The sequence below is a fragment of the Ascaphus truei genome, chromosome 22, assembly GCF_040206685.1.
Source record: "Ascaphus truei isolate aAscTru1 chromosome 22, aAscTru1.hap1, whole genome shotgun sequence".
Lineage (NCBI taxonomy): Eukaryota > Metazoa > Chordata > Amphibia > Anura > Ascaphidae > Ascaphus > Ascaphus truei.
The window spans coordinates 15,956,837-15,970,345 of NC_134504.1; the positions used below are offsets into that span (position 1 = coordinate 15,956,837).

Here is a 13,509-nt window from a genome sequence, read left to right on the forward strand (position 1 = left end):
CACCTAATTAGCAAAAACGCAATTAACTGCAAAAATATCCAGCCTGATGTATATTGACCAGCAATGTACGGATATACAGATCACTTGCACTTTTTCTGCTTAAAGTGGAGTTATTTGGGTCCAATATGAGATGCCGGACTTAACCCTTTATCGGCAAAGTGGTGAGGTTAACCAATCAGGGTTCTTTTGTTTGTGACTCCGACCCTGCCCGGTTGGTAATCACTGCCACAACGGATTAGCTGCTGTTCAGCGCGAGTATGTATTAGTCTAATAACGTCGGCGCACGCTGTAATTGAGCGGTTGCCGGATTCGATCTGCATTTTGCAATTCCTCAGCTGTCATCACCAATTAGGAGCGTACGGCTGCGCCTGTAATCAGACTGTTCGGCGTGGACGGGGGCGTCACGCATTGACACGGCGGCTTGTTATAAACCCGCACCGGCGAGGGATTGCATTCCGACTCGTTAATGCAAAGCCTGATGGTCCAGCGCATCCTCCGTCACTGACGAAAACCATCGTTTTATCTTCGCCCGGTGCCAATCACGTGCTTTACCACATTAAAATCAAAAAACAGTATTTTTTTTTATGATCTGATGAATACCAGATAAAGTCATTAGTTCCTAACCTGAAGAGCTTACATTTTAATTTGCGTTTCCGTGGCGGCAGCTGACGGCGCTCCACCTTTAAATGAAGGCGTTGGCGCTGCTCACAGATTGAAGCGCACGTTATTTCTCGGTCAGACCCGCAGGCGCAATATTACTAGTAATTATTCTTCTGATTTTAAGTATTAGAAGCGGGCGGAATCATTCAATTCAAAGGACCGCGCGGCTTTGCGCCTGTGAAACTCGGCGGCTTCTGAGAACTTTGCATTTCAATTGGAAACCCAGTCCCTGGGGGGGTCCATGTTGTTTTATCCCGGGCTGCCATTCATTTGGAGCTCCGCTGGCATGAAGTGGTCCATATATACCCCCCTCTCTCTCTTTCTGCTGCTTCCTTCCAGAGCCGCCTCAGTTTGTGAAGGAGCCGGACAGGCACCTGACCGCCGAGATGGAGAAACTGGTGGACATTCCCTGCCAAGCTAAGGGTGAGTGAGTGACCCCCCCATCCGCTCCCCCCCCCCCCCCCCACCGAGGTTCGGAGCATTCACCCCCAGGACAGACCTGAAAACAAGACCAGGATCCAGTCCTCAAGGCCATCAACGGTCCAGCTGTTAGGGATATCCCTGCTTCAGCATTATTGAGTCACCTGTGCTGAAGCAGGGATATCCCTAATCCCTGGCCCCTTGGTGGCCCTCGCGGGCTGGCGTTGGCCACCCCCCTGACCTGGACGTTGTAATATGTGGAACAATGTGCGTCTCCGTGCGCTGTGCTCTCCGTTACGCCGCTGACGTCTCGTCTGTAATAATAATAATAACAATAATATAACTATATGTTCCCATGCTTCAGTAACAATGTGATACATGGAATAGTTCTGCACGTGCTTTATAGGAACCGCTTGCTGTATAATTATGTAGAAATAGGAGCGCTGTCGCCCCCTCCAGCAGTTACAGAATAAAATGACTGTTGCATAGAAGGGATTTGAGACGCTCTCTGGAAGATGATTTAATATGCTCTGTTATGTTAAGGGCTCGGGAGATTCTGCTTGTTAGATGCTGTGCGGGTTTCTTACTTCTTCTGGCAATTTCTTTTCTGTTCTCTGCTCTCCCTCTTTCTTCCCCCCCCCCCTCTCTCTTTCTCCAACCCCTTTCTCTCTTTCCACCCCCTCTATATCCCTCCTCCCTCTCTTTTTTTTCCTCTCTCTTTCTTTCTTCCGTCTCTCTGCCTCCCTCTCTTTCTCTATTTTCACCCCCCTATCTCTCCTCACTCTGTTTCTCTCGGTGTCCTTTGTCTTACCGATATCGTCCTCGCTTTCCCCCCTTCCCTTTCTTTCTCTCACTTTTCCTCTTGCTCTCCCCCTCTCTTCCTTTTCCTGTGATTATCCCCACTGCGCTCTCACCCTCTCTTCCTCGTTTCTCCTCTCCCTCCTTCCCTCTCTCACGCCTCTCCCTCCTTCCCTCTCTCCCTCCTTCCCTTACTCACTACTCTCCCCCCTCTCTCTCTCTCCTCTCCCTCCTTCCCTCTCTCACTCCTCTACCTCCTTCCCTCTCTCACTCCTCTACCTCCTTCCCTCTCTCACGCCTCTCCCTCCTTCCCTTACTCACTACTCTCCCTCTCTATCTCCTCTCCCTTCTTCCCTCTCTCTCTCCTCTCAATCCTTCCCTCTCTCCCTCCTTCCCTCTCACGCCTCTCCCTCCTTCCCTTACTCACTACTCTCCCTCCTTCCCTCTCTCACGCATCTCCCTCCTTCCCTTACTCACTACTCTCCCTCTCTCTCTCCTCTCCCTCCTTCCCTCTCTCACTCCTCTCACGCCTCTCCCTCCTTCCCTTACTCACTACCCTCCCTCTCTCCCTCTCTCTCTCTCCTCTCCCTCCTTCCCACTCTCATGCCTCTCCCTCCTTGCCTCTCTCACGCCTCTCCCTCCTTCCCTCTCTCACGCCTCTCCCTCCTTCTCTCTCTCACGCCTCTCCCTCTCTCACGCCTCTCCCTCCTTCCCTTATTCACTATTCTCCCTCTCTCTCCTCTCCCTCCTTCCCTGTCTCACTCCTCCCCTCTCTCACCCCTCTCACGCCTCTCCCTCCTTCCCTCTCTCACGCCTCTCCCTCCTTCCCTTACTTACTACTCTCCCGCTCTCTCCTCTCCCTCCTTCTCTCTCTCACGCCTTTCCCTCCTTCCCTTACTCACTACTCTCCCTCTCTCTCTCCTCTCCCTCCTTCCCTCTCTCCCTCCTTCTCTCTCTCACGCCTCTCCCTCTCTCACGCCTCTCCCTCCTTCCCTTACCCACTACTCTCCCTTTCTCTCTCTCCTCTCCCTCCTTCCCTGTCTCCCTCCTTCCCTGTCTCACTCCTTCCCTCTCTCACCCCTCTCACGCCTCTCCCTCCTTCCCTCTCTCACGCCTCTCCCTCCTTCCCTTACCCACTACTCTCCCTTTCTCTCTCTCCTCTCCCTCCTTCCCTCTCTCACCCCTCCCCATCCACTCCAGGCGTGCCCCAGCCCTCCATCACCTGGTATAAAGATGCCGACCTGATAGACGTCCGGAAAGAGGCGCGGTTCCGTTTGTCGGGGGGCGGAAACCTTCGGATCAGCGGGCTCATCCCAGATGACACCGGGATGTTCCAGTGCTTCGCCGGCAATGACGCTGGGGAAATCCAAACGTCCACTTACCTGGCAGTGACCAGTAAGTGAAACACGCAGGCAGCACTCTCAGCCGAAATAATATCACAGCTGCCCTGGTCTGTCTCACTCCGCCCCTCTGTGTGGGAACTGGGTATCCCGCTGAGCCAAACCCCACTATTTGTAGCTGCGGGGATCCCCTGCTTCCTGGGATCATTACCGGGTGAAGTTACCGGGTTTAAATCTCCCACGCATGGCTGCCAAAACCCTGGGCCAATAGGAAGCTGCCACATCATCGGTTGCGGCATCCTATTGGACGCCCATTTAAATCCCCATGTTAAAACCAGGAAGTAGCTCGCCGGTAGGTATCTCAGGAACTGGGAAGTCCCTCGAGCTAAAAATAGCGGGGTTCCGCTGTGGGGGACCCCCTGACTCAAAACCTGTAACAAAATAGAGGTTAGTTAGGGTGGACTGTTAGAGTGCAGGTTTGTTTTATTACACCCTCCGTTGCTGAAACAGTGAAATGTCTGGCTTCCCACCAAATGAATAAAGGGGATGGACAATCTGACTTGGGAGGAGAGGCTAGCTAAATTAGATTTATTTACATTAGAAAAGAGGTGTCTAAGCGGGGATATGATAACTATATACAAATATATTCGGGGACAATACAAGGAGCTTTCAAAAGAACTATTCATCCCACGGGCAGTACTAAGGACTCGGGGCCATCCCTTAAGGTTGGAGGAAAGGAAATTTCACCAGCAACAAAGGAAAGGGTTCTATACAGTAAGGGCAGTTAAAATGTGGAATTCATTACCCATGGAGACTGTGATGGCAGATACAATAGATTTGTTCAAAAAAAGGTTGGACATGGTTTTAGAAAGGAAAGGTATACAGGGATATACCAAATAAGTATACACGGGAAGGATGTTGATCCAGGGATTAATCCGATTTGCTAATATTTGGAGTCGGGAAGGAATTTATTTTTCCCCTTATGGAGGTACTGTATCATTAGATATGTCACTGGGGTTTTTTGTTTGCCTTCCTCTGGATCAATATACTGTAAGTACGGATATAGGATAAAGTATCTTGTCTAAAGTTAGCACAGGTTGTACTTGATGGACGTATGTCTTTTTTCAACCTCATCTACTCTGTAACTATGTAGCTATGTAACTATGTAACACGCCTACCCGCAGTGTGTGCCGCGGGACGCCTGGCGCCTGCTCGCTGTGCGCTGGGCAATACGAGGAATATGGGGCAGAGATACTGGGATCACGTTTGTTATTAGGATGTATAAACGAAAACAGGGGCGGGCCAACTCCAGTCCTCAACTGCCACCAACAGGTCAGGTTTTAAAGATATCCCTGCTTCAGCACAGGTTGCTCAGTCTTTGACTGAGCCTCTGATTGAGCCACCTGTGCTGAAGCTGGGATATCCTGAAAACCTGACCTGTTGGTGGTCCCTGAGGCCCGGAGTTGGCCGCCCCTGATCCTTATTTCCACATTGACAGTGTTTCAAACGATGATTTAATTAAGGATCCCCGCAGTCTTTGGACATGACCCTATCGGTGGGCCGTCCCCTCGTCTCCGGATTTGAGCCCCCGTCTGATCTGTAATGCCCCCTATGATATTGTTTTCCCCCAATAGGCATCGCCCCAAACATCACCAAGGGTCCCCTGGACAGCACGGTGATCGATGGCACCGCCCTGGTGCTGCAGTGCGAGACCTCCGGCGCCCCGCGTCCGGCCATCACCTGGCAGAAAGGTAAGAAGGGGAGCTACAGGTGAGGGGCCCTGAGGGAATGATCTGCAGAGCGTCTCACCTCCCAGGCTCTGTGAATGATCTGCAGAGCGTCTCACCTCCAGGCTCTGTGTGAATGATAAGCAGAGCCTCTCACCTCCCAGGCTCTGTGTGACTGATCTGCAGAGCGTCTCACCTCCCAGGCTCTGTGTGACTGATCTGCAGAGCATCTCACCTCCCAGGCTCTGAGTGAATGATCTGCAGAGCGTTTCACCTCTCAAGCTTTGTGGGAATGATCTGCAGAGCCTCTCACCTCCCAGGCTCTGTGTGAATGATCTGCAGAGCGTCTCACCTCCCAGGCTCTGTGTGAATGATCTGCAGAGCCTCTCACCTCCCAGGCTCTGTGTGAATGATCTGCAGAGCCTCTCACCTCCCAGGCTCTGTGTGAATGATCTGCAGAGCCTCTCACCTCCCAGGCTCTGTGTGAATGATCTGCAGAGCCTCTCACCTCCCAGGCTCTGTGTGAATGATCTGCAGAGCCTCTCACCTCCCAGGCTCTGTGTGAATGATCTGCAGAGCCTCTCACCTCCCAGGCTCTGTGTGAATGATCTGCAGAGCCTCTCACCTCCCAGGCTCTGACTGAATGATCTGCAGAGCCTCTCACCTCCCAGGCTCTGAGTGAATGATCTGCAGAGCCTCTCACGTCCCAGGCTCTGTGTGACTGAGATGCAGAGCGTCTCACCTCCCAGGCTCTGTGTGAATGATCTGCAGAGCGTCTCACCTCCTGGCAGGGCGCTAGTATCCGAACCTGGTTTGGTTGTGTAATAAGCTTCCTTCATCCTTTAGAACCGGGAATTTATGAGCACTGAGTCTGCTCCCTGGCAGGGAAGGGGTTAGGGACGGTATATGGCAATCTCTGTGACACATTGTTAATCTCCAGCCCTGGAACCCGTCCCGTCCGGTCAGGTGCCTCGCGACCCCTAAACACGGCCCCTAAACACGGCTAAACATTGTGACGTGGGCCTGTCTGGTTCTTAACCTTTCCATGCTCCTTTTAAGGCAGCGAGCTATGGACACGAGGGTGAGGTCCCGGGACGGGTGAGATGCCGGGATGTCCCGGAATGGGTGAGGGGGTGGTGCGGGTTCCGGGCCTGGTAAGGTTCCAGGGCCCGGTGAGGTTCCGGGGGCCCAGCAAGGTCCCAGGACCCGGTGAGGTGAATGGACGGGTGAGGTCCCGGGTCGGGGGAGATGCCGGGATATCCCGGAATGGGTGAGGGGGCGGTGCGGGTACCGGGCCTGGTAAGGTCCCAGGACCCGGTGAGGTGCCTGGACAGGTGAGATGCCGGGATGTCCCGGAATGGGTGAGGGGGCGGTGCGGGTTCCGGGGCCCGGTGAGGTTCAGGAGGCCCAGAAAGGTCCCCGGGACCCCGGTGAGGTGCCTGGACGGGTGAGGGCCCGAGGCGGTGAGATGCCAGGACGGGTGAGATGCCGGGGCGGAGAGGTGCCATGGTGCGAGGTCCCAGAACCGTGAGGTCCCCGAGGCGGCAAGATGCCGGCACAGGGCCGAGTCTGGAAAAGAGAGAGGAATCTCTGGAGCACGGCTAGGTTTATAACCCGCCGGTGTTTCTGTACCGGGAGTCATGGCAACTGGAATATCATCAAGCCTGCCAACTTCATTAAGAAGCTATTAACCCTTCGACGTGCATCTTCACGAACTCGGACCAAAGTAAAGTCGCGACCGTTTCAGCCGCAGTTCTGGTGACTGACCCCCCCCCCCCCCCCTTGCTGCCGGCACATTACTATGTGTTAAAGCAGGGGGGTGATCAAATTCAGTCCTCAAGCCCCCCCAACAGGTCAGTTTTTCAGGATATCCCTGCTTCAGCACAGGAGGCTCAATCAGTCCCTGCTTCAGCACAGGTGGCTCAATCAGAAGCTCAGTCTCTGATTGAGCCACCTCTGCTGAAGCTGGGATATCCTGAAAACCTGACCTGTTGGGGGGGCTTGAGGACTGGAGTTGAGCCCCCTCCTGGGTTACAGGACCACTCTGGCAGGGAGAGCGTCCAAAAAGTTCCACTCGTTTAAAATAATACTTTCTTTGGTTTTATTTTAAGGACGTTGGAAAGTTTAATATTGGGGACGGGATAATTAAGGGGTGTGGGGTGTATGTGGAAGGCTATTTGCATCAGAAAGAGAGGGGGGGTGATGTCACCTTGTAGATCATTGGCGAGACCCCATCTGTAGTGCGGGCTTCAGTTCTGGAGATTGTATCTCAGGAGAGGCGTACATCAATAACAAATGGGCTACTGGCATTGTGCAGGATCAACAGCACAATCAGACTCATCAGGGAAGAGTGAAGGACCTTAATATGTGCAGCTTAGAGGGGAGAAGGGAGAGGGGGATATGAGAGACACTGTCACATGTATAAAGGGTTAATATGTGCAGCTTAGAGGAGAGAAGGGAGAGGGGGATATGAGAGATACTGTCACATGTATAAAGGGTTAATATGTGCAGCTTAGAGGGGAGAAGGGAGAGGGGGATATGAGAGACACTGTCACATGTATAAAGGGTTAATATGTGCAGCTTAGAGGGGAGAAGGGAGAGGGGGATATGAGAGACACTGTCACATGTATAAAGGGTTAATATGTGCAGCTTAGAGGGGAGAAGGGAGAGGGGGATATGAGAGAAACACTGTCACATGTATAAAGGGTTAATATGTGCAGCTTAGAGGGGAGAAGGGAGAGGGGGATATGAGAGACACTGTCACATGTATAAAGGGTTAATATGTACAGCTTAGAGGGGAGACGGGAGAGGGGGATATGATTCATACTTTCAAATAGATAAAGGGTTTCAACAAAGTACAGGAGGGAAGCATGTATCAGAGAGAGAGAAGAGCTGGAACGAGGTGGTCTGGGATAATACAGTATGGGAAAGGAAACCTGCTTGGGATCAGGGCCGCCAACAGAAATCGTGGGGCCCAGGACAAACATTTTAAGCAGCCCCCCCCCTCCCGTGTCGGCGGTATTGCGAGCCGCCCCCCTCCCCCCATTTCACACCTCACGCGCCCCCTCTCTTTCCCCCCTCTGCCCATGTATTTCTCTCCCTTCCATCTCACTCTTACTCCCTCTTTTCCTCAGTCACCCCCGCTCTCCTCTCCCCCTCTGTCAATCACCCCACGCTCACTCATCCCTCCCCCTTACACATTTCCCTCCACAAGATATATACCAAAAACTTCCCACCCCCAAATACATACAATAAAAATCCCCACCTCCCCAAATACATACAACCTTCCCCACCTCCCCAAATACATACAACCTTCCCCACCCCCCCAAATTCATACAATAAAAATCTCCACCTCCCCAAATACATACAATAAAAATCCCCACCTCCCCAAATACATACAACCTTCCCCACCCCCCCAAATACATACAACCTTCCCCACCCCCCCAAATACATACAATAAAAATCTCCACCTCCCCAAATACATACAATAAAAATCCCCACCTCCCCAAATACATACAACCTTCCCCACCCCCCCAAATACATACAACCTTCCCCACCCCCCCAAATACATACAACCTTCCCCACCCCCCCAAATACATACAATAAAAATCTCCACCTCCCCAAATACATACAATAAAAATCCCCACCTCCCCAAATACATACAACCTTCCCCACCTCCCCAAATACATACAACCTTCCCCACCCCCCCAAATACATACAATAAAAATCTCCACCTCCCCAAATACATACAATAAAAATCCCCACCTCCCCAAATACATACAACCTTCCCCACCCCCCCAAATACATACAACCTTCCCCACCCCCCCAAATACATACAACCTTCCCCACCCCCCCAAATACATACAACCTTCCCCACCCCCCCCCAAATACATACAACCTTCCCCACCCCCCCAAATACATACAACCTTCCCCACCCCCCCAAATACATACAACCTTCCCCACCCCCCCAAATACATACAACCTTCCCCACCCCCCAAATACATACAACTTTCCCCACCCCCCCCAAATACATACAACCTTCCCCACCCCACCAAATACATACAAAAAACCCACCTACCCAATACATATAAAAAAAAACAATACATATACCCCCCCATGCATACATACATATATACACACATCATATACAAAAACAACCCTCGCCAATACATATAAATAATACCCCAACCCATATAAAAATACCCACAAGCCCCCCAACCCGTATAAAAATTCCCCCAATTCATATAAAAATACCCCCAAGCTCCCCAATACATATACAAATTACCCCAAGTCCCCCAATATATATAAAAATACCCCCAAGCCCCCCAATACATATACAAATTCCCCCAAGCCCCCAATACATATATATAAAATAAAACAACCCCCCAATACATATAAAAAAGACTCCCACCCCCCCAGAGGGATAGAGTCATGCAGGCTGCTGCTAAGGGAGAGCCGGGGCCTGGCTGCGAGAGGACCGGCAGACGGGCCTGGCCAGAGGTCGGGCCCAACTTGCAGTGCCTGCTGGGCCCCCCGCACCCCCCCCCGACTCACCGGGCCCGGGACGCCAACCCCGGCAGACCCACCCTGTTGGCAGCCCTGCTTGAGATAGACATGCTATAAGCCGATCGTGAACATGAAAGACACCAAAGGATCAAATAGTGCAGGAGTAGCCAACTCCAGTCCTCAAGGGCCACCAACAGGTCAGGTTTTCAGGATATCCCTGCTTCAGCACAGGTGGCTCAGTCGAAGACTGTACTGAAGCAGAGACTGATTTAGCTACCTGTGCTGAAGCAGTGAAATCCCTAAAACCTGACCTGTGTGGTGGCCCTGAGGACTGGAGTTGAGCCCCCTGTAATAGGGCCAGTGGTTTTACAGCAGAGGGGCAGACTGGCATGAGCACGTGTTCCTGCCGTCCCATCGCGTGCGTGCGTGTGTGTCTCTGTGTGTGTGCGTGCGATCTTCCGGTCCCGGTGTTTCCCGGTTCTCACGGTCTCTCCCCCCGGCTCTCGCAGGCGAGCGGACCTTGGCCAGCGGCTCGGTCCAGCTGCCACGCTTCACCCTCCTGGAGTCCGGCAGCCTGCTCATAAACCCGGCCCACATCTCGGACATAGGAGCCTACACCTGCACGGCCACCAACTCCCGGGGAGCCGACGAGGCCTCCGCTGACGTCATGGTGTGGGGTAAGGGACCGCGCCCGGGGTATGGGCACTAGTTGGGCACTTTGGTATACGCAGGACCCAGCAGCTCTCCCGTCAGTGACTGCTGTGCGGATATACCGCAGCCGGGACGTGTTTCAGTGATCCTTCCTATCTTCCCACTTGGGCAAACCAGGACTGTCTCAGCCAAACCAGGACACTTGGCAGCATTAACGTACCACTACTTTGTAACTCGCATGTGCTGGTACTAAGGACAGGGGCCTTCAGCCTTTGTATGATTAAGGAACCGTGTAATTATATTGTGAAATTCTATGGAACCCCAACCCTCTCTAATAGCGCGTCTGAGATCAGATGCATTGTAAGGAACCCCAACCCTCTCTAATAGCGCGTCTGAGATAAGATGCATTGTAAGGAACCCCAACCCTCTCTAATAGCGCGTCTGAGATATGATGCATTGTAAGGAACCCCAACCCTCTCTAATAGCGCGTCTGAGATCAGATACATTGTAAGGAACCCCAACCCTCTCTAATAGCGCGTCTGAGATCAGATACATTGTAAGGAACCCCAACCCTCTCTAATAGCGCGTCTGAGATCAGATGCATTGTAAGGAACCCCGACCATCTCTAATAGCGCGTCTGAGATCAGATGCATTGTAAGGAACCCCGACCCTCTCTAATAGCGCGTCTGAGATCAGATGCATTGTAAGGAACCCCAACCCTCTCTAATAGCGCGTCTGAGATCAGATGCATTGCAAGGAACCCCAACCCTCTCTAATAGCGCGTCTGAGATCAGATGCATTGTAAGGAACCCCAACCCTCTCTAATAGCGCGTCTGAGATCAGATGCATTGTAAGGAACCCCAACCCTCTCTAATAGCCCCCAACCCTCTCTAATAGCGCGCCTGAGATCAGATGCATTGTGAGGAACCCCAACCCTCTCTAATAGCGCGTCTGAGATCAGATGCATTGTAAGGAACCCCAACCCTCTCTAATAGCGCGTCTGAGATCAGATGCATTGTAAGGAACCCCAACCCTCTCTAATAGCGCGCCTGAGATCAGATGCATTGTGAGGAACCCCAACCCTCTCTAATAGCGCGTCTGAGATCAGATGCATTGTAAGGAACCCCAACCCTCTCTAATAGTGTGTCTGAGATCAGATACATTGTAAGGAACCCCAACCCTCTCTAATAGCGCGTCTGAGATCAGATGCATTGTAAGGAACCCCAACCCTCTCTAATAGCGCGTCTGAGATCAGATGCATTGTAAGGAACCCCAACCCTCTCTAATAGCACGTCTGAGATCAAATGCATTGTAAGGAACCCCAACCCTCTCTAATAGCGCGTCTGAGACCAGATACATTGTAAGGAACCCTAACCCTCTCTAATAGCGCGTCTGGGATCCTGGGAACCCCGCTTTGAAAAACCCTGTAGTGTGGGGTCACAGGGCCGGCTGCTTTTTAATGTACATGGCCCGGTAATAGGGCAATCCCTTTATGGCTTCCTTCCTACCCTCCCGCCGGTGGTACCTGCCACGTGACGGCTTTGTAGGGAAGACGCTAAACATGAGAAGACACGGTAGCCAGAGTTCGGTTTTCCTGGTCCCCGTTTGCGGCGTGCTCTTGATGCGCGTAGATCAGGCTGGCGGGAAGGGTTAAGTGAGGGCGGCCAGGTCTGTGTGTGCCGGTGACACAATGTTACAATGCGGCGGCTCTGTGCTTCTATCTCCCATTGTCTCGCTCTCTGACTCGCACAATAGAAATGTTTCCGCTGATCTCTGCGCATTGTGTGTGATGGCAGAAGGGGAATTAGCTTGCTCTGTCACTTTATCTTCTGAGTGACACGTGGGACGAGTTTGTGGCCCACCAGCCTGGCTCTCGTTATTCCCGCTGAGCATGTGGCGGAGCGTCTCACGGGTATGACAGGACATTAACCCTTTGGTGCCATCAGTATAAGTATCATTATGATACTTTCGACCCCCCCTCGCCCCCCCACTCCCTCCCCTCATCAAACTTCTCAGAGAAGACTGAAGGACCTCAATATGGGATGTGATAGAAAAAAGAGGGGGGTTTGAGGGAGAAAGGAGGGAGCGGGGGGGGGGGGTGAGAGAAAGCAGGGAGAGGGGGGGTGAGAGAAAGCAGGGAGAGGGGGATGTGAGAGAGGGATGTGAGAGTGGAAGGAGGGAGAGAGGGATGTGAGAGAGAAAGGAGGGAGAGAGGAAGGAGGGAGAGGGGGATGTGAGAGAGAAAGGATGAAGAGGGGGATGTGAGAGAAAGGAGGGAGAGAGGGATGTAAGAGAGAGGGTGATGTGAGAGAGGAAGGAGGGAGAGAGGGATGTGAGAGGAAGGAGGGAGAGAGGGATGTGAGAGAGGAAGGAGGAAGAGAGGGATGCGAGAGAGGGATGTGAGAGAGGAAGGAGGGAGAGAGGGATGCGAGAGAGGGATGTGAGAGAGGAAGGAGGGAGAGAGGGATGTGAGAGAGGAAGGAGGGAGAGAGGGATGTGAGAGAGGAAGGAGAGAGAGGGGGATGTGAGAGAAAGGAGGGAGAGGGGGATGTGTGAGAGAAAGGAGGGGGAGGGGATGTGAGAGAAAGGAGTGAGAGGGGGATGTGAGAGAGAAAGGAGGGAGAGGGGGATGTGAGAGAGAAAGGAGGGAGAGGGGGATGTGAGAGAAAGGAAGGAGAGGGATGTGAGAGAGGAAGGAGGGAGAGTGGGATGTGAGAGAGAAAGGAGGGAGTGGGGGGATGTGTGAGAGAAAGGAGGGAGGGAGGGATGTGAGAGAGAAAGGAGGGAGAGGGGGATGTGAGAGAAAGGAGGGAGAGAGGAAGGAGGGAGAGGGGGGTTGTGTGAGAGAAAGGAGGGAGAGGGGGATGTGTGAGAGAAAGGAGGGAGAGAGGGTGTGTGTGTGAGAGGAGGGAGATCTGGATGTGTGAGAAAAAGGAGGGAGAGGGGTGGGAAGTAATTGAGAAAGGAGGGAGAGAGAGGGGTGAGAGAGGAAGGAGGAAAGGGGAGATGTGAGGGAGAGGGGGATGTGAGAGGGAAAGGAGGGAGAGAGGGGTGAGAGAGGAAGGAGGAAAGGGGAGATGTGAGGGAGAGGGGGATGTGAGAGGGAAAGGAGGGAGAGGGGGATGAGAGAGGGAGAGGAGGGAGAGGCGGATATATTCTCTCGGTGCTGGAAGAAGCATTTCTCGGAGGGATGGCTGCCCTAGTGGAATTGTGAGGAAGTTCTTCTTCCCTGAATGTAGTGCATGCATGGATCCGCCTTCCAGGGGAGGTGGTGGGACCGGAATAGGCCGGGATCTGATGGGAGCTGAGGCTTTGCAGCAGGTAATAAGATAGGGAGACACAATAGTCCCTGTTAACTGCCATTTTCTGCGCTCTCTCATGCCTCAGCACGGACCCGCATCACGGAC

The 13,509-nt window shown here is 52.8% G+C and overlaps 1 protein-coding gene across 1 annotated transcript in view; it reads left to right on the forward strand.

Moving 5' to 3' along the window:
- LOC142472879 (protein sidekick-2-like) overlaps positions 1 to 13,509 on the forward strand; it is a 330,609-nt gene that overhangs the window by 255,236 nt on the left and 61,864 nt on the right. The window contains 5 exon segments of the mRNA XM_075580078.1: positions 1,000 to 1,083; positions 3,079 to 3,273; positions 4,853 to 4,969; positions 9,961 to 10,128; positions 13,490 to 13,509. Of these exon segments, the coding sequence (XP_075436193.1) occupies positions 1,000 to 1,083; positions 3,079 to 3,273; positions 4,853 to 4,969; positions 9,961 to 10,128; positions 13,490 to 13,509 (584 nt within the window).